Source organism: Dendrobates tinctorius, unplaced genomic scaffold (assembly GCF_039654945.1).
Source record: "Dendrobates tinctorius isolate UK_male_01 unplaced genomic scaffold, ASM3965494v1 ptg000049l, whole genome shotgun sequence".
In the NCBI taxonomy this organism is placed as follows: Eukaryota; Metazoa; Chordata; class Amphibia; order Anura; family Dendrobatidae; genus Dendrobates; species Dendrobates tinctorius.
The window spans coordinates 23,177,932-23,199,444 of NW_027361717.1; the positions used below are offsets into that span (position 1 = coordinate 23,177,932).

Here is a 21,513-nt window from a genome sequence, read left to right on the forward strand (position 1 = left end):
TCTCTATATATTAAATTAAAGATATAATCAACTTATGACTGCCAGTAAAGACCAAATGCACACTCCTTTGGTTTCTGTCAGGTGAATGGGAATATAAGGGCACAAATGAAGTATGATGGAGCTCTCCTGGACCATACGGTAAGTGGCTATTCTCTGAAATAGGAACTGATCTTCAGCACCCAGCAACGGTCACTTCACATTGAATGAGCTGTACTGATCACCTCCGTTTAGTGTTTGCATCCACCTGCCGCCAGATTTTGTAGCTGTTGTTGGACTGCCTCCGATCTGATTTTTTTTGGACTTCCATTGGTCTGATATTTGATGAACCCCCATTGATCTGATATTTTTTGGACCTCCAATGATCTGATATATGTTGGACCTCCAATGATCTGATATTTGTTGGACCCCATTGATCTGATATTTATTGGACCCCCATTGATCTGATATTTTTTGGACCTCCATTGATCTGACATTTGTTGGACCCCCAATGATTTGATATTTGTTGGACCCCCACAAATCTGAAATTTTTTGGACCTCCATTGATCTGATATGTGTTGGATCCCCACTGATCTGCTATTGATGACCTATCCTAAAAAGAGGTAATCAGAATTAAATGCTTGGACAACCCCATTTAAGTATTAAATTCCTTATGTATAGACAACACACGTTCTGGTTGAAGATTTCTCAGTTGTCCTTACCAAGACTTGTAGAATACATTCTTCTGCAGAATATGCCTGAGTGCATTCAATGGCCCCACCGCTTGCAGGGGTCCACTCGTCACACTTCATCTTCTCCTGTTTGCTCTGTGTGCACCAGCGTACTGCCTCCTTGGAAGGAGGATTCAACACTGAAAAAGCAGAGAATAGAGGGAAATTGCAATATCTAAAGCCAATCTATCATCTCCCATTATGAATGCAAAATTCTTATTATCTCCATGAGATACGGCATCCAGTGCTGGTAACAAACACATAGTCATCTTATTACCACTTCCTGAGTCCTTACCAGACATTCCTCGTATAGAACTGAAGTGACTTGCTCCTAGATACAAGAAGGCATCCATTGACGATGGTAACGGAATAGGAATGGCTGCAGGGTTCCTCAAAAGTAGATTCTTCTCAGACTTCGAGCTGGATAGTTTGCATTCTTTTTTCTTTGTTTTGCATAATATTTAGAAAGATTATAAATGAGTGAAGTAAAATTATTAAATCTCTCATCAGGAGACATACTGTCATCATCCTTGGATTTCAGATTAATATCTGTTAGATTAGTGTGGGTGCCATCTCAGTGAGCCCCACTGATTACCAAGTGCCCTGTTCTCCACTGACCACAAGACAGATGTTTTGATGTTCCTCCTCACTGCAATATTGTGGCTATGGTAGAATGGGGGATTCAGAGGATATATGACAACCTGTTTAGACCAGAATACTCAATTGACATGTTATATCTAGTGATGAGCGAGTATACTCGTTGCTCGGGTGTCCTCCGAGTATTGTGGCGTGCTCGGAGATTTAGTTTTCGTTGTCTCAGCTGCATGATTTGCGACTGCTGGCCAGCCTGAATACATGTGTGGAATGCCTGTTTGTTAGGGAATTCCCACATGTATTCAACCTGTCTACAAGTCGCAAATTATGCAGCTGAGACGATGAAAACTAAATCTCCGAGCACACCAAAATACTTTAGTGATGAGCGAGTATACTCGCTGCTCGGGTTTCCACGAGCATGCTCAAATGGTCTCCGAGTATTTTGGCGTGCTCCGAGATTTAGTTTTTGTCTCCGCAGCTGCATGGTTTGCGGCTGCTAGACAGGCTTAATAGTGGAATTCCTAACAAACAGACAACCCCCACATGTATTCAGCCTGTCTAGCGGTCGCATATCATGCAGCTCCGGCGACAGAAGCTAAATCTCCGAGCACGCCAAAATACTCGGAGATCACCAGAGCATGCTCGGGGAAAATCAAGTAAAAAGTATATTCGCTCATCACTAGTTATATCACTTGACTGCAGAGCAAGACTAAGATCCCAATTCATCATTTCCTTTTTTGTTAAATTACCGATACTTCTTTTTTTGTCCTGTGGTATTCCTTGATGTTTTGTGCACCAATTTCTTCAAAATGGCACATGGAAAATTTTATGGAAAATCAACATTTTTGCAACTTAACGCAAAAAGGTCATAAGTTCAACTAAAATGTTCCAAAGTTTGCGCTAAATTATCAGACATGGATAAAAATCACTCCAGGGGGAACTGAAGTCCATTGGTGCAAAGATTTTGCAACTTTTTAAAATGTCACCATTGAGGAATTAGCCCAAAACATCTGGAAATCATAAACCCCTACTACAACGATAATCATAAAGAATAAAACAAATCAGGCAAACCATTAAATTAAAGGGAATTCGTCAACAGGTTTTTAGTATGTAGTCTGAGAGCAACATGATATAGGGGCAAAGTGATTCCAGTGATGTATCACTTACTAGACTGCTTGGTGCAGTTTTGATAGAATCCCTGTTTTCTCTTCTGTAGATGTAGCAGGGGTCAGAATGCTGAGCGCTGCATAATCCCACCCACACCAATGATTGGCAGCGTCCCGTGCGCATTGTCAGCAAGCTACCAACTTGTGGTGGGGTTACACATATTAGCTGGACCACCTGGCATGTGAAACCTAGTCCTGTAGTGATAATCTCCTGCTGATAAAACACTTATTTGTATTGAAACTAAAACACAGCCTAATAAGTAACACATCTTTGCAATCAGGCACTCTTCCTCTGTGTTATGCTGCTGTCAGATTAAATACCAAAATCTGCTGACAGATTCCTTTTAAAAGATGGAAAAGGCAAAAAAAACCCAAAAGGGCTCAAATCCAATAATAAATTGGGCTCTATAACTACTTGACAAATTTTTAGCAGCCTGATTTTTGTACATACAAGTATATTTTGGTCCTCCGAGTTAAAAAAAACAACAACAAAAACTATGTTGTCAGCCGGGTAGCCCTCCATTGAGTTGATTATTATACTTGTGATTCTGGTAGATAACAGGAAAGAAATTAAAGGGATTATCAGTCCTGTTTGGATGCAGTATAACAGCACAGCCCTTTCCTTTACATGGTATGATAAATGCATACATTTCAGTCACTGTCTCAATCATCTGATTGGGTCTACACCAATCGTCTGTATAGATTTTTCAGTGTCAAAAATTTCGGCAACTAATCTGCTATGGGTGAAGAAAGCTTGCATGAAAAATTCCTGGAAGTTTTTTTTCCTTTTTTAATAATCAATTTTTACCTTTCAATTGTATTTCATCTTCTATTTACCTGCGCATTTTGGAAAAAAGTCACAATATCTATAGTCTTGTCTCCAGCGCTCCTGGTCACCACGGCATTGACTGGAATCCGGGCCATGTTGCACTGCTGATACTGGTCGATTGACTTTCTGCTATTGTCGGGGCAGAGTAGCTGAAAGTTTTTACTGAGTTGAGCTGAAAGACAGAGTTGTAAAAGTGCAATTTCCTAATAGGTGAAGCAGGGTGATGTAATAGTGGGGCAGTGATATGTGCGAGTAGTTTCACATAGCTACTGTATATGACAGCGTCATCCCCCCAATCCGCGGTATCAGACCTGAGCTGAGATTGCCATGACTCCAGAAAACTTAATTAAAGCAAAGTACTCTATCACTATAAATTGTCTTTCTCGCATAACTGGACGACCTGCTTAACGAGCAAATAAACTTTTTTCATTCTTTTATCATTTTGTTCAGCATGAACCTTTTTTTTTCTTTTTAGAATTTGTCCTCATTCATGTAAAAAAAATTACATGTAAGTGGCTTCCGAATCCCTACTTTTCCCCAATATTTTTGCGTTTTTTTTTACAGGAATGAAGCGCCCCGACGGGGGGGGTCATGAAGCATTAAACTCTAATCAGTGGGTTGTTAACATAACGCACTGGTGTCTTTGGATAGGGGATAATATATATATATTTTTTGGGGTGGAGGGGTAAATAACATCTTAGAGAGTAACTCAACTTTCATTTGCTTTTATAATTATGTCCAGCATAGAAAGGTAAGAAACTTTGCAAATCACTTTATTAGGGAATTTGTCTCCATTCCTGTGAAAAAATGCATGTAAGTGACTTCCAATCCGCTGCTTTACCCCAGCCTATTTGACTGCCTTTATCTGCATTCATATCAGAATGTACTCATTTGGAATACTGATGATTGCAGTGAAAGGCTCAGCTCCAGTCTTCCCCTCTCAGTGTTGTGCTTTTTAGAGCAACCTCCTGCAGCAGATTATCTCCAGAGAGGTGCTGAGCCTTTCACTGCCATCATCAGTACTCCAAATGATTACGTTCTTATAACAATGCAGCTAAAGTCAGGGAGACAGACTGGTGAAAAGCTGGGGTTTGTAAGCCACATATGTATAATTTTTTTACAAAAATGAAGACAAATTCCCTAATAATGTAATGTGCAAAGTTTCAGAACTTTTCATACTGGACACAATTATAAAAAAAAATGAAAGTTTAGTTACTCTATAAAGGTTTAGGTGGGACTCTATAAGATGGGTGTGGGTGGGACTAGACCCTCACTAATGATGAAGTGGTGGCTCATCCTCACACCAGGGCATTACTTTTTATAATGAGAATACCCCTTTATTGGTGATCTAACCCTCACTGTTAGTGCCGGTGCAGATGACTGTAGATTCCCTCCTCCAAGAGAATCGGACAGATTGGGCAAATGACATTCTGATCAGAAGCTGATCTGAGTATCAGCATAGTGCTATCAGAATCTCTCGGATGAATGGGGAGAAGATAGAGAACATAATTTCTCCATCTTTTCCATTGTGCCTGTGTGCAGAAATCAGACTGCACTCAGATGTCATCCCAGTGCAGTCCGATGGTTTCTGCGCACTCATTGACTTACATGGCCGAGTGTGATCTGAAATTTTTTTTGTACCAGTCCAATAAAAAAATCTGACTAACATACGGTGGTGTGAGTGAGCCCTTAGCTTATACAATAGTGCATGACAATCAATATATATATCCTCTGTGCGACTAATGAAAGTCTCTTCTATTCATGTCACTTCTAATCTATTCTATTATTTGTAAACATGGTTTTTTGGTGATTCCTTTGTATCTCTGTTCATACTGCACCCACAAACACAAATGATACACCATTTGAAAGGTAAACTTGCCCCCTTCAGCAACAAAATAGCCAAACAAACCACACATCCACGATTTGATCACAAAATACAGTTTAAACATTAATTTTCATAAACCTGCAGTAATGAAAAATGACCTGCAGGTGGCACCACAGTACCACAAAGCTGCTTAAAGACATCACAAACAAATCCAAACATTTGCCTTGGGGGCTTTCCAGCTTGCCAAACTGCTTGCCCAGCCTATTTTAGCCAAATTGAAGGATTGCACACTTCACATTTTTAAACATGCACTGCCTATTGAATTGCACACTTACTCCGTTCATATGTAGGGAAGTGGACTGACCTATGGAGCTGTCTGCAGGAAGAAGGTAAATGCAAAATGCAAAAGTACTTGATGTGGACTGCTGTGTATGTACACTCACTGGCCACTTTATTAGGTACACCATGCTAGTAAGGGGTTGGACCCCCTTTTGCCTTCAGAACTGCCTCAATTCTTCGTGGCAGAGATTCAACAAGGTGCTGGAAGCATTCCTCAGAGATTTTGGACCATATTGACATGATGGCATCACACAGTTGGCGCAGATTTGTCGGCTGCACATCCCTGATGCGAATCTCCCGTTCCACCACATCCCAAAGATGCTCTATTGGATTGAGATCTGGTGACTGAGGAGGCCATTTGAGTACAGTAAACTCATTGTCATGTTCAAGAAACCAATCTGAGATGATTCGAGCTTTATGACATGGCGCATTATCCTGCTGAAAGTAGCCATCAGATGTTGGGTACATTGTGGTCATAAAGGGATGGACATGGTCAGCAACAATACTCAGGTAGGCTGTGGCGTTGCAACGATGCTCAATTGGTACCAAGGGGCCCAAAGAGTGCCCAGAAAAAATTCCCCACACCATGACACCACCACCACCAGCCTGAACCGTTGATACAAGGCAGGATGGATCCATGCTTTCATGTTGTTTACGCCAAATTCTGACCCTACCATCCGAATGTCGCAGCAGAAATCGAGACTCATCAGACCAGGCAACGTTTTTCCAATCTTCTACTGTCCAATTTCGATGAGCTTGTGCAAATTGTAGCCTCAGTTTCCTGTTCTTAGCTGAGAGGAGTGGTACCCAGTGTGGTCTTCTGCTGCTGTAGCCCATCTGCCTCAAAGTTCGACGCACTGTGCGTTCAGAGATGCTCTTCTGCCTACCTTGGTTGTAACGGGTGGCAATTTGAGTCACTGTTGCCTTTCTATCAGCTCGAACCAGTCTGCCCATTCTCCTCTGACCTCTGGCATCAACATGGCATTTCCGGCCACAGAACTGCCGCTCACTGGATTTTTTTTCTTTTTCGGACCATTCTCTGTAAACCCTAGAGATGGTTGTGCGTGAAAATCCCAGTAGATCAGCAGTTTCTGAAATTCTCAGACCAGCCCTTCTGGCACCAACAATCATGCCACGTTCAAAGGCACTCAAATCACCTTTCTTCCCCATACTGATGCTCGGTTTGAACTGCAGGAGATTGTCTTGACCATGTCTACATGCCTAAATGCACTGAGTTGCCGCCATGTGATTGGCTGATTAGAAATTAAGTCTTAACACACAGTTGGACAGGTGTACCTAATAAAGTGGCCAGTGAGTGTATGTGGGGAGACAGCTAGAGACAATGGAGGATGGTAAAGTACTGGGTTTGGCCACTAGGGGGAGACCAAGGACAGCAGAAAAAGTAGACGGTGCAGTACTAAAGTTTGGCCACAAGATGGATGCAGGGAGTAGTGAGGAAAGGACTAACAACAGCTAATGCTTAAGAAACCGCAGAGTCATGGTGGGCGGAGTTACAGGAGCTCTAGAGGGGGAATTCCCTGGGAGGGGAATATAAGAAGGCAGAGAGAGAGTTCCAGAAGCCAGCCAGTCCAGGAGGATCAGCTCAGGAGAAGCTGTGGCCGTGGGCCTAATGGCAGCCACAGTGAAAGAACCGCGAGTGACGTCACTGTAAGAAAGAATCGCAGGAGTTTGCTGCCAGATTGGACTATCAGGGGCTGTGCTGAACCCGCCCCTGGGGGGAGCAGTGTGCATCTGGTGACAGCCGCTTTCTGGACACTGAAAGATGGGTGGAGGGGCCGACCAATGCCCCACCCAAGAACGGGAGTGGCCCTGGTGTAGAGGCTGGGTGCGGCTGCTTGACTCCATTGAGCTTCTGGACATCGGACGAGATGTGACGCTGCAGCTGCCATGGCCTCAGATGCCTGGAATGGAGGTTGCGTCAGGAGATCGAGGCCTCTCGAGAGACTTGCCCCTGGGAGCTTCTGTCGGTATCACGGACACCTACCCGGGAAGAAGAATGACCCCGGACCCTACCGGAGTGGCCGCTCGAGGAACCTCTACTGACTCTCCCCGCGGAACCATCGGGCCTGTAGGCTGGCCCTGAAGGACGGTGGGGAGAAGAACATTGACTGCTGGAGGAGCTGCGGGAAAGCCTGCCGGGAGCCGCGGCGCCAGGGAAGGTGAGTGTTCCCCCGGCACAGCCGGTGGCACCACAGGCAGTCCCCCCCCACGCCCCATACGCGAGCTAGGCCCCTGGGCCCCGACACCAGCCTCCTCGCTTGGCCTCCTGCTCTCCAGTGACCCCATCTGATGGCTCCGCAGCCCCCGCAGGGCCGACCAATACCCACGGCAAAGACTCTGAGCCGCCCCGCCCGGCGGTGCCCCGCCCCATGTCTCAGGTGCAGGGTGGGCCTGGGGCCTGTCCATTGAGGCCTGCCGCTGCCTCGGCCCCGCTCCCGACCATAGCTGCGGTCAGGTTACCAGGATCCGTGGACCTATCACCGATCACTGTGGCCGCCTCCGCTCCCAATTCCGGCTGTGGCCTGCTCACCGGTCTCCGCGGCCGCCTCTGTTCCGGTCTCGTCTCCGGCTGCGGCCTACCCGCCAGGCCCCGCGGGCTGTTCACCGATACCTGCAGCCGTCTTATCTCCATGCGTGGCTCCTGCTGCGGCCTACTCACCCATCTTCACTGCCACCTTGGTTCCACTCGTGGCTCTGGTGGCAGCCTACTCACCGGTGCCCGTGGCCGCCTTGGTCCCGTCCTCTGCCCCGGCTCCGTGGCCTACACCGGGCCTTCTGTCTGGGTCGCTGACGTCATCGTGCAGAAGGCCAAAGAGCGGGAGGTCTGGGCGCTGCTGCATGAAAAGGGGGAGGCAGCCATGTCTGTCCCTTGGTCTACTGGGCAGCTCATTTACACCAATACTGAGAAGGGCTACGGCTTTGTTCGAGACGTGGAGATCGGTCACAAGGTGTATTTGAACGAGGCCTCCATCAAGCATGGGTAGGCCTTGCAGATGGAAGACCAGGTCTCTTACTACAAAGAATACTGCCCCCCCGGGTACTATGCCGTGGTGGTCATCGCATGCCCTGAGAGATATGACCCTCCATAAAGTAGAGGAGGACTCCTGGGTCCCGGGCATCAAGGACACTCGGGGCCAAGGGCCAGTTAAAGCATCCCCTGGATTTCACAGCTGTGGAATTCCTTGCTGTTGGCGGAACATAGGCCGTCAGGAGATGGCACGGAGCACCACTGAAAAACCGGACTACCGGGCTGCTGTGCGCCGTTGCACAGCATGGGGACAGTTCTACATCCTCTCGGGGTAAAATATCCCCACTCCTGACATGGCAGGGATGCATGGGGGGTGCTTTCCTCAAAGGAAGGTGGAGACCTAATGTTTATGTTTTGCTCAAAAAGTGTTGAGAGGGATGAAAGTTTAAAATGTTATATGTATTAAAAAGTAGCATGGTTGAAACTATGTATAGTTAAGTGTAAAATGTTGGAAATTAGAGAATGTTCAACAGGTCCCGGGTACTGAAGTAGGAGAAAAATGTTTACCATGACTGATCATGATTGAAGGTACCGTAAGGGTTTTGAATTGAAACAGACAGCGGTCCATAGATCAGATCCTGAGTAACACAATACCCCAAAAATGAAAGAGGGCAGCTTGTAGTGATCTGGTAGGCCAGAGCCTCGGTCGCTGCGCTGCCAAAAAAAATTGAAAATGGTCCTGAAAGTGAGAAAAGAGGGAGATAGACCATCCGTTGAGATATCCGGAATGGTCCTGCCCCAATGAATGGTAATTATCTTAGAGGCGTACGCACTGGCAGGTAGCCGCAAGCTACTCGGAGCGTAATGGCTCCCGGTCCAGTTTGGCTCCCCGTGTGTCATGGGCTTTGTTTAATGACCGGCCAGACAACAGGGGATGGGAAAGCTTGAGAAGGAAAAAGAAATAGGACAGGATTGTCGAGGATGACAATGGTAAAAGAAAGGGAGTATGTAGGGAAGTGGACTGACCTATGGACCTGTCTGCAGCAAGAAGGTAAATGCAAAATGTAAAACTACTTGATGTGGACTGCTGTGTATGTATGTGGGGAGACAGCTAGAGACGGTGCAGTACTAAAGTTTGACCACAAGATGGAGGCAGGGAGTAGTGAGGAAAGGACTAACAACAGCTAATGCTTAAGAAATCGCAGAGTCATGGTGGGTGGAGTTACAGGAGCTCTAGAGGGGGAATTCCCTGGGAGGGGAATATAAGAAGGCAGAGAGAGAGTTCCAGAAGCCAGCCAGTCCAGGAGGAGCAGCTCAGGAGAAGAGGAGATGAGAAAGGAGTGACGGACAGAGAAGCTCCGGGAGGGACTGAGGAGAGAGACGGTCAGGGGGGTGGCCCTGACAGGAGAGCCGCAGGACAGAGAAAGCCCGGGGGTACCAGTTGGACGGACTCAGACAGGTGAAGCGCTGTGGCCGTGGGCCTAATGGCAGCCACAGTGAAAGAACCGCGAGTGACGTCACTGTAAGAGGAAAGAGAAGAAAAGTGAAAGGTACCCGGGCATGTGCGTAGAAGCTGTCATGCTGCTGTGTGGTGCTGTGGTCATCGAGAGGGCGGCCAATAAAGAGGACCTGTTGAATGCACATCGGTTTCTGTCTCCAGTCAGTTAGCGGCGAAAAAGAGACCACTCCCCAGTCGGCACACGTCCCTACACATACTCCACCCACACAAACAAATGATACACCATTTGAAAGGTCAAATTGCCTGCAAGTGGCAGCATACTACCCCAAAGCTGCTTACAGACATCACAAACAAATCCAAACATTTGCCTTGGGGTCTTTCCAGCTTGCTCAAGTGCTTACCCAGCCTATTTCATGCACATTGATTTAGCTGATTACTTCGCCCCACACACACAAATGATACACCATTTGAAAGGTAAACTTGCTCCCTTCAGCAAGAAAAGAGCCAAACAAACCACACATTCATGATTGTATCACTAAATACAGTTTAAACATTCATTTTCATAAACCTACAGAAAGACACAATGACCTGCAGGTGGCATCTCAACCAGAAGACTTTTTTTGGCCTCTATTTATCAAACCAATTTATTGTATTACCAATCTACATATATAAATACCTGTTTGTGTTCATCATCTCATGAAATACATTTACATTTCACCAGCTTGCTTTTTTTGAAATTGCCTGCGCCCCCTGACGACCAATATGCGAAAATTTCGCACGGGCCAAGTTAGTAATCACTAAAAAATATTTAAATGCATTATTTAATTTCTACATTTATAGGATGACACTGAGCAAAACCTTGCAGGGCGGTTCTATCCTTGACATTTATGATGTATCCACAAAATATTAAAAAAAAAAATTTGATAATTGCTGGACACTTTGCTCCATCTCTAGAAAGGGGCCAATTTTGTGCCTCTGACATTAGAGAGGTAGATGTGCATGTGTGCCCTCTCTATTCACTTGTGCGTGAGCTACAAAAAGAGAGTGCCAAGCAGACGTGCTCTGAAATTTTCAGACCTGCCATAATAGTGGGTGTAGAGAACCGTGCACGTGTGGCCACCTCGCTAATTGCTGTCCCATGAGATGGAGCCCTGTTCTTCAGACAGATGTAGGTTATAGGAGTGGTACCTGCATCTATCAGATATTCATGCCATATTCTTTGTACTGTATATGCTTCAAATATATGAACTGGAAAAAACCCTTTTAATTTCTGTGAAAATTGTGTAAAACACATACATATATATTTCCTTTGGTTACCTGGTACAGTCGTGTGTGGCACAAAAGCAACATCACCCTTGTTGTCTCTCAGACATCTGTGCAGAAGTAAAAAAAAAAATACATCCACTGAAATCGAGATATATCAAGTTATATTATACTCGAGGTATATCTATAAAATATTACATATATTCGTCTATAGACAATATACAAGTATCAGGTATAAATCTGTGACACTCACGTTTTGCCAATTGGGCAACATTGTGCGTACCTCAATGCTCCGTCGGGGCCGTAGTACGGTTCATCGTTGCTGAGCTTGCATTTTTTACTCCCCCGTCCTATACATTGCTTACACAGGTTTGGCTGAGTGGCTCCCGGGACGCAACTTGCTGAAAAATACTTTGAGACGGCTAAATAGGAGGAATTTCATAGAAATAAATTTCTGCTGGTTTTTGATTAAAGAGATTAGAAAATAGTGAAAATTTAAAATTGCCACTCAATTTATAGAATGGAATTTTCTTTATATTGATATTAGTTTTCTAGTGCAGAAACCTCCTGTTAGCTTAAAGGGATTCTGTCACCTCAGAAAATGCTAATTACGCCTCCACATAGTGCATCAATGCTGTCTGGCCACTTTACTGAATATGCGGCTGCTGTTAGAAAATTAAATCATAGGTGCGTGTATGGAGCGGCTACAGTCACCACCCACTATACTGTGAGAATCACGCCCCGCCTTTTTGATTGACATCTCACTCTGCATAGCTATGCTGCATTGTCGGCTGTGAATCAAGTCCCACTGCTTGCTTACCATTGGGCTGCCACATATTGCATAAACATAACCTAGCATAGTATTGAAAATTAAATTCATGTTTTATTTTACAGTTGTACCACACTTATTGGGATTTGTCAAGCCAAGAGGAAAGGTAGGAAACAACAAATTACTTTTTAGTCCATTCTTTAAAATATCCATATTAGCCCTATTAGTAGTAGTACAGTAACTTTGTAACTTTATATACTATTGCATCTTTTTCATGTTTTTTGAATGCAGGATCATGTACTGTTTTATATGTGAATATATGTACTATATCTGCAATTTTAATTCATTGTTTTAAAGCTTTATTTATCTCTATTGCAAAGCTGTGAGCTGTGATGTTCTTTCACTATCCAGATTCACAGCAAAACAGCTGCTGCATTCCCTATTTCTACTTTTATACAGTCTTTTATAGTCCTTCCAGATTGGCTGTATAGCACCATGTGATGTGTTAGCTGCGAGGCATTTTGGGAAGCCCACAAGACCAAACCTGATGTCATGTGAGCCTTCAGGATTTTTTGGATGATTCAAGAATCAAAATGCAAATTGGTCAAATTCTCTGAGGTTAGCGAATTTCCTAAAATTTAATACAACTTTGACTCAATTCCCTCTTTTTTAATATATACCTCTTTCTGTTTCTTCAGTTGTCCAGTTCAATAACCTCTTCTCATGAAGAGCTCTTAGTGGTGAATACCATCCATCCATGTGTCTTATTCCAGTGTGACAAGATCTCTTGTTCCTCAGCTCATTGAACTTGAAAGTGCTTGATTTTTTCACTATGGCCACCGCATAATAACATGTTTCTATAAAAAAAAGTCCAAAGAGTATGAATATGCTGCTTATTATGTTTGACAAAACCCTCCGCCCCAAGATAATTGGAAGTTTCACTTAGTAGAATATGACAACCAACCCATAAATATACGGAAACGGAAGAGATCCACATATAAAGTTAAAATATTTACATTTTATTACAATTATGGTAGTTAGTTATCAAAATACAAAGTATAAAAAAACACACTGTAACACCGTTGTATCTGTGCCTTATTTCCTCGGTGTTACTCTGCATTTCTCTGCTCTTACCCTTTGCTCCTTTCCCCCTAATCAGCTGGGATACTGTTGTCTGTTACCTGGGTGAATGCTGCTCAGTTCCCTGCTTTGCTGCATAGCCGTACATGTGTTGTAGAGTCTTGGCTCCTCTACATGACCATCCGCGGTCCCTGGCTGCCCCTGTTGAAGCTATCCGCAGGTTGCAAGGTCCTCTGCAGTTGGTACATGACTTTCCACGTGTGTCTAGACTTGCAGCCACTGCCAGGTGCCCTAGGCCTCAGTTCCTGTGCTGGCTATATTGTACTGGTTTCTGTCTGTGCTTAGGATACATGCGGCCACCCCTTCCCCGCTTTTATTAGGGGCAGTGTGTGCGCTTGAATTGCTGTCCCCAGCCTATTCTTCCATGTTGGGGCTGGCCTAAGCTTCTCATTGTTTCTGAACCTAGTCATGTGTGTTTGGTCCTCCATGTTGCTCCTGGTCTGTCTGGTCTTCAGCTCCTGTTCTGCCTGGTAGCAGTTCTAGGAAAGCTGATGTCTTTGTCCCTGGACCCATCCTGTCTATGTGTTGGTACCAAAGTCCTTGCCTTGAATGTGGATTCCTTCTGTGTGATATTCTCGAAGTCCTTCTGTGTCTTGAACTATGTACCCAGTGACTTTGCCGTCCGAGCCTGCGGTGCTTGCAACATGCTGCTTGAGTTCCTTTCCAGGTCATGTCAGATGTCCGGATCCTGGCAACCGCTGTATGGTGCCCGGAGCCTGACGATCGCTGCTTGAAGTCCTGCCGGTGTCCCTGAAGTTCTACCAGTGTACATGAAGTCTTACCGGTGTCTCTGATGTCCTGACTTTCCTTGCCTGGAGCCATGTCTGTTGTCCGGAGCAAAGATGTCCAGCCTGTGTCCAGATATCCAGTCCGTGGTCCTGGTGGTCCAGCCAGTGTTCCAGAGCCGGTCCCACTCGTGTTCCTGGACGGGCTCCTCCTCCGTGTTCCTGGGGAGTCTCCAGTCTACTCGTGTTCCCGGACGGGCTCCTCCTCCATGTTTTTGGAGAGTTTCCAGTCTTGCTTCCTGGTGATGGCTCTGCCTGTGAGTCCTGGATCTGAGCAGCTGAGATCTTGAGCTGCTATGTCGGTGTTCCTGGATCCATGCTCTCCGTGTTTTGCCTGTGTCCAGATGTCCTGCCTGTGATGACGTCTGTCTGAGTTTGGTGTCTGATGTTCTCTTTCTGTGCCTGTGCTACACCTGAGGCCTGAGAGAGAGGTTCTCCTGATATGCCCGTGCCAGATGACCCTGAACTGCATCAACCCATGATGACCTCCTGCCATCTTCTGACGTCTGGAGACCAGTGATGTTTACCTTTCCTTGATTGGCAGCCTAGCATTATGTCTTGTTTTCTGTATTATTGTTCAAATATTTTTATTACATTTTAAGAAATAAATGGGAGAAAGGGTAGGGAAACAGGAAAGGGAGGGAGAACTAGGATAGGTTAGGGGAATAACAATACAATTATAAAACTCTGCAAATACAGAACATAAAGTAACAAAGTTTGGTAATAATGTAATATATATCAACATCAACAAAACAAAATTAAATTACAGGTAAGTGTTGAATTGGTAAAATAAACAAACAGTGTACAGAGCAATGAATGATTATCAATCAGAGATTAAAACAAGGTTTGAAAAACCGTTAAGTTACCACTAGATATATTAAGATTTCTTAAATAGCAGATTCCAGTTATCCCATTTCTTGGAATATTTTGTGAGACTTCCATTAATAATGGCGAATCGCCATTCTAAAGAACTATGCAAGTATAATTTTTCCAAGATTTCTGAGAATTTTGGGACTTCTGGGTTTTTCCAGTACTGCGCCAGAGAGCTTTTAACCACTTAAAAAATATTAATGATAACTGACCTTTACTGAAAGATCGATCTCATCTAGATCGATGGAAAGAGCGGTTTAGGGAGTCAACAGCGCAGAGCAGTGCGCCTGCGCTGGAGCTGCGACAGGAAGCAACGAAGAGGAAGTCATCGCTAGAAGATGGGAGGCGCTGGACCGGACCGTGACACCCTCCGGACCCGGACCGCACCTGGGTGACTATAATATAACTCATTTTCTTCTCTTTCTGGTTACATCAGGGGCTTATCTACAGCATGCTGTAGATAAGCCCCTGATGGCGGTGCTGGAAGCTTATAGGGCAAAACATAGGTGTTCCCTTTAAGTAAAGAGTTTATATGAATTGATACTAGCTTTCAAAGAGTTTTGATCTTAGGGCAGATCCAGAAGGTGTGAAAAAGGTTACTAGGCATACCACAATTCCTCTAACAGAGAGGCGAATTTTCTGGGTCAATATGAGCAAGTCAGGATGGAGTGTAATATCATCTAACTAAAATTTTGTAGTAAGACTCATGTAACGTCAGAGAAATATTCGATGAGTATGATTGTCTTATAGCTTTTTACCATTAGTTCAAACTTAGAGAAATGTTTAAATCTATTTCCCAACGGGACATATATGTGTTTTTATGAAATGTGATGTCTTTATTGTAGTGGTTATATAGATTTTTAGTGCTCCAAATAAATTTATTATTTGTGTTAAGTAACAAAGAAATTATTTCTACAAATCGGAATTGTGTTACTGACAAATTTTCGGATATTATCTTTTAATATTGAGAAAAACATAAAATCTGTGGACATTAAGCTAAATTTTTCCTTAATCTCTTCAAAGGGAATAAAGTCATTGCCATTAAATACATCTTTTATTTTTTTAACACCAGAGTGTTTCCAAATATCTGGAAAATCAAATTTGTAGATAGTAGCTAACAGAGATGGTGGAAAATTTGTAATTAGATCTTGCTTGCTATGTTTTCTATCTGGCTTGGCTAGAGTTTTCCATGCTTGAATTACCGTAATGCTTGAAAAATCAGAGATTGAGGAGTAAGTGAATATGGTGTAAATAACTGATTGAATATTATGTCCTGTAGAGGAGAATTGTTATTTAATATAAGTTCTAATTGAGTCCAGGCTTGCGATTTATTCATAATAAACCAGTAGATAATATGTTTTATCAAGTTAGCGAAGACATAAGCTTTAGAAGACCAAACCCTCCATTATTTTTAGATTTATAAAGAATGTCCGCTGCTACCCTAGCCTTTTTCCCATGCCATATAAAAGCATAAATAATCATTTGAATATTAGCTAAAAATTTTAGGTAGTCTGAAAGTTTTAATGATCAATATTTTCTCCATCCATGATAGAGCAGAGTACCTGAAGCTATTTAGCTATTTCATTTGAAATATTTTTTATTATGAGTTCCATGTTGGAAGATATAATTTGGTTTATACTTTTAGAAATAATCATACATAGATAACTGATTTCTTTTTCTACCCATTCAAAATTTGTCGCATTGGTTAAGTTATTGACTGTTTGATGATTGATAAAGAAGTGCAGACCTTTTGATTTCTGTTGGTTTATCTTAAAGTAAGAAATTTTTGAAAAGGCGTCGAGAGTTATTAATAAGGCCTCAATTGATTTAAAAGGGTCTGTTAGGGTCAAAAAAAATATCGTCTGCAAATAAACTGATTTTGTATTGTTTCAAAGGAGTTTCGAAACCCAAAATAGAGGAGTTCTTATTTTTTCTGCTAGAGGTTCAATAGCCAATACAAATAGGAGAGGAGAAAAAGGGCAATCCCTGTCTAGTTCCGTTAGAAATAGAAAATGATCGAAATAGGTGAATATTAACATAAACCTTGGCACTTGAGTTTGAGTATAAGGTAATTTTTATAAAAGAGTTTTTATTAAAGCCAAATTTAACCAGGGGGTATCTTTCAAATAGTCCCAATTGAGTCTGTCAAACGCTTTCTCTGTGTCAAGCGTGAGAAAAATCGAAGGTGAACTTGATGATTTAATCAGATTTATGATATTAATCAGTCTCCTGGTACCATCAGGAGCTTGTCTTCCTTCCACAAAGCCTATCTGGTCATCACAAATAAGTTGGGGAAGAATATTGCTCAACCTGTCAGCAATCATTTTTGAGTAAATTTTGATATCGCTATTGATTAGCAAAATGGGTCTCTAGTTTTGGATCTTATCAGGTTCTCCTTTAGATTTGGGTATTAATATAATAATTGCTTCCAACAATTCTTTTGGAAATTTACCTAGGTCTGATGCCTGATTAAACACTTGAACCAAATATAGCAATAACATATTTGAAAAGGTTTTAAAAAACTCATTAGTATAACCGACTGGTCCTGGTGATTTTTGTAAATTAAGTTTCTTAATTTGTATCTTCCACTTCTTTTATAGTGAATGGGGAAGATAAAATTTCCAATTCAGTAGCATCCAATTTGGGTAAGTTCAAGTTTTCCAAAAAGGCAGCAGTGTTACTATGATTGTAGGGAAGAATTGAAGGATCCCTAGCTAAATCATAAAGATTTTTGTAGAATTCGGGCAAAAGCATTTGCTATGTCTTTTGGATGGTATTTGTAATCTCCTGATGGTGATCTAATTTTTTCACTTCTTTTCCTGACTCTGGCTTGTTTTAGTTTATTCAAAATAAACTTGGTAGGTTTGTTTATAGAAGAATAAACCTTAAATTTAGAGGATTTAATTATTGAGTCATATTCTGAGTAAATTTCTGACCTCAGTTCCTGTCGTAAACTCATTATTTCTGAGTGGATTTTTTATAAAGGACATAATAAACTATTTTGTATGTCCTCTTTATTTTTAATTTGAATTTGGAGGAGTTGTATTTTTTCTAAACTCTTTTTTTTTATGTCTCAAGGAAATTTCTATTTAATGACCTCTTATTACCGCTTTATACACGTTCCGTATTAAAAAAGGGTCAGTTTTAGTCTGTGTTTTCCCGAAAATAGTGAAGTGTAACTGTTTCAAGTTCATTTTTATATTCAGGGAACTTTAAAATAATAGAATTACATTTCCATAGGAAAGTGTTTTTAGTTGGTTGTCCCATAGAAAGTTCTCCGACAACAGGGCAGTGATCTGAGATTGTTTTGTTAATGATATTAACGGAGTTACATTTTTTCAGGGTAAATACATCCAACAATATGAGTTCGATACGAGAAGATGTTTTATGGACATCTAAATAGTGTGTAAATTCTCTAGATGTTGTATTAAGGCATCTAAAAATGTCAAATAATTCGTTTTGAAGTAACCAGTTATTTAACCCCTTTAATGCACGCTAATGACCGGGCCAATTTATACAATTCTGACCACTGTCCCTTTATGAGGTAATAACTCTGGAACACTTCCATGGATCCTGGTGATTCTGACAATGTTTTCTCATTACATATTGTACTTCATGTTAGTGGTAAAATTTCATTGATATATCTTGCGTTTATATGTGAAAAAAATGGAAATTTGGCAAAAATTTGAAAATTTTGCAATTTTCCAATTTTGAATTTTCATGCCCTTAAATCACAGAGATATGGCACACAAAAAACTTAATAAGTAACATTTCCCACATGCTTACTTTATATCAGCACTAGTTTGGAACCAATTTTTTTTTTGTTAGGAAGTTATAAGTGTTAAAATTTGACCAGCGATTTCTCATTTTTACAACACCATTTTTTTTTTAGGGACCACATCACACTTGAAGTCACTTTGAGGGGTCTATATGATAGAAAATACCCAATAGTGACACCATTCTGAAAACTGCACCCCTCATGGTGCTCAAAGCCACATTCAAGAAGTTTATTAACCCTTCAGGTGCTTCACAGGATTTTTTGCAATGTTTAGAAAAGTGAACATTTCACTTTTTTCACAAAAAAATTCCTTCAGGTCCAATTTTTTTTATTTTCCCAAGGGTAACAGGAGAAATTGGACCCCAAAAAATATTGTGCAATTTGTCCTGAGTACGCTGATACCCCATATGTGGGGGGGACCACTGTTTGGGCGCATGGTAGAGCATGGAAGGGAAGGAGCAGAATTGGCTGAAATTGAGATTGGATGCCATGTCGCATTTGGAGAGCCCTTGATGTACCTAAACAGTGGAAACCCCCAAGTGACCCCATTTTGGAAACTAGACCCCCCAAGGAACTTATCTAGGTATGTGGTGAGCACTTTGAACCCCCAAGTGCTTCACAGAAGTTTATAACGCCCGGGCGTAAATATAAAAAAAATCATATTTTTTCCACAAGCATGATTTTTTAGTCCCCAATTTTTTACTTTCCCAAGGGTAACAGGAGAAATTGAACCCCAAAAGATGTTGAACATTATTTCCTGAGTATGTGGGGGTAAACTACTGTTTGGCCGCATGGCAGAGCTTGGAAGGGAAGGAGCACCGTTTGACTTTTTCAATGCAGAATTGGCTGGAATTGAGATCAGATGCCATGTCGCATTTGGAGAGCCCCTGATGTGCCTGAACAGTGGAAACCCCCAATTCTAACTCCAGCCCTAACCCCAACACACCCCTAACCCTAGCCCTAACCCTAATGGGAAAATGGAAATAAATACTTTTTTTTAATTTTACTATTTATGGTGGGTTTTTATGTTTGGCAGCTGTCATACGCTAAAAGACGCTTTTTATTGCAAAAAATAGTTTTTGCATCACCACATTTTGAGAGCTATAATGTTTCCATATTTTGGCCCACAGAGTCATGTGAGGTCTTATTTTTTGCGGGACGAGTTGACGTTTCTATTGGTACCATTTTTGAGCACATGACTTTTTTTATCGTTTTTTATTCCGATTTTTGGGACACAGAATGAACAAAAACCAGCATTTCATGAATTTCTTCTGGGGAGAGGGGACGTTTACACCGTTCGGCGAGTGGTAAAATTGATAAGGCGGTTTTATTCTTCAGGTCAGTATGATTACAGCGATACCTCATTTATATAATTTTTTTATGTTTTGGCGCTTTTATACAGTAAAACAATTTTGCATAAAAAAATATATTTGTGCATCGCTTTACTCTGCGAGCTATAACTTTTTATTTTTTCACTGATGATGCTGTATGGTGGCTCGCTTTTTGTGGGACTAGATGACATTTTTAGCGGTACCATTATGGGTGTCAGGTCCGAGCATTCCTACAAGGAATCTGAACCCCTTAGACTAGCATTTTTTCTGCGGTGTTGCTATCAGTGTGTCAAGAGTGGGAGAAGAGGGTTGCATTGACAATCCAACACAATGGGCAGCACTTTGAACACATTTTCTAAGTTGTCATAAACTTGTAAATAACTCATGAAAGAATAAAGTCACGTTAACACCAAGCACAACATTTTTTTTCTTGTGAAATTCTCAATACGTTTGATGTGTCACATGACCCTCTTCCCATTGAAATAAATAAAGCTGGATCCAAAATGGCTGACTTCAAAATGGCCACCATGGTCACTACCCATCTTGAAAAGTTTCCCCCTCCCATATACTAATGTGCCACAAACAGAAAGTTGATATCACCAACCATTCCCATTTTATTTATGTGTATCCTTATAAATGGCCCACCCTGTATTATAAAAACCATATTTCTTTAATACTAACATCTTTAATCCCCTGTAATGTATGAGAAAAATTCTAATCCCTCCTCGGAGGTGTTGAGGGGATTAGTGTTCCCTCTAAAAGAGATCAGTAATTTTGTGGGGAAACCCCATCTATAACGTATGTTTCTATCTCTTAGACTTCTTGTGACTTCTCTAAATTCTTTTCTTGTGTCAATTGTAGTCTTAGAGAAGTCTGCATAGATTTTTATACGGTTGAAAGGTTTTGTGAAAGAGCTGTTATCTTGAACGCAATTCTGTATTTTTTCCTTAATTTTTAAAAAATGTAACCGTAAGATAGTGTCTGGTTTTTCTGGAGAAATATTACTGAGGCATGGTAGACGGTGTATTCTGTCTATATTTAACTCCAGATCCGATAAAGTTGGTATAACTTTCCTAAACACGGTTTTAGCATATTCCTCTAAATCTGTTGGCGGAACATTATCTGGTATGTCCCTGATTTTTAAATTGTAACGCCTGTTACGGTCTTCTAGGTCTGCTAGTTTTAATTTTAAACTCTGGATTTCGGTTTGAAGGGCTGAGATCTTTTTGGACATAATATCAGCAGCATCTTCCACTTTATCTATTCTTTTCTCTGATTTTTCGAGTCTAAGAGAAATACTATCACATACAATCTGAAATGACTGTTGTTGAGTTTCAAAACCGATTTTAAGGCTTTCTTGTATGGTTTTGGTAATAAACTAAATGAGATCATCACTTATTTTAATTCCAGTAGAAGAAAGATTATCAATTTTTATTGGGGGAACCTGTATTCCTCTTAGTTGTGTTGGTTGGAGACATACTTTTTTTGCACGAGAGTTAATTGTACTGTCATTGGGAGTGACGTCGCTAGAAAATTGATCAGAGTAGTTTTGGGAGCCAGCCTCCAAAATGTGGTTTTTTTCTTGGCCGAGGCGGAAAGATCCATTTCCTCCGTAAATGTGCTAAGGAAAAAGGCGCCTTTTTTTTCTTTGTCTGGAGCATTAAATGGA

General features: G+C 41.8%; 1 protein-coding gene across 1 annotated transcript in view; it reads right to left on the minus strand.

Annotated features, from left to right (window-relative positions):
• The window catches only part of LOC141091140 (serotransferrin-B-like), a 72,149-nt gene that overhangs the window by 39,938 nt on the left and 10,698 nt on the right, over positions 1–21,513 (minus strand). Inside the window, exons 4-9 of the mRNA XM_073576539.1 lie at positions 12,621–12,797; positions 11,455–11,593; positions 11,226–11,281; positions 3,305–3,468; positions 1,003–1,150; positions 699–847 (exon numbers count right to left, since the gene is read on the minus strand). Coding sequence (XP_073432640.1) covers positions 699–847; positions 1,003–1,150; positions 3,305–3,468; positions 11,226–11,281; positions 11,455–11,593; positions 12,621–12,797 — 833 coding nt within the window. The remainder of the gene's footprint in view (positions 1–698; positions 848–1,002; positions 1,151–3,304; positions 3,469–11,225; positions 11,282–11,454; positions 11,594–12,620; positions 12,798–21,513) is intronic.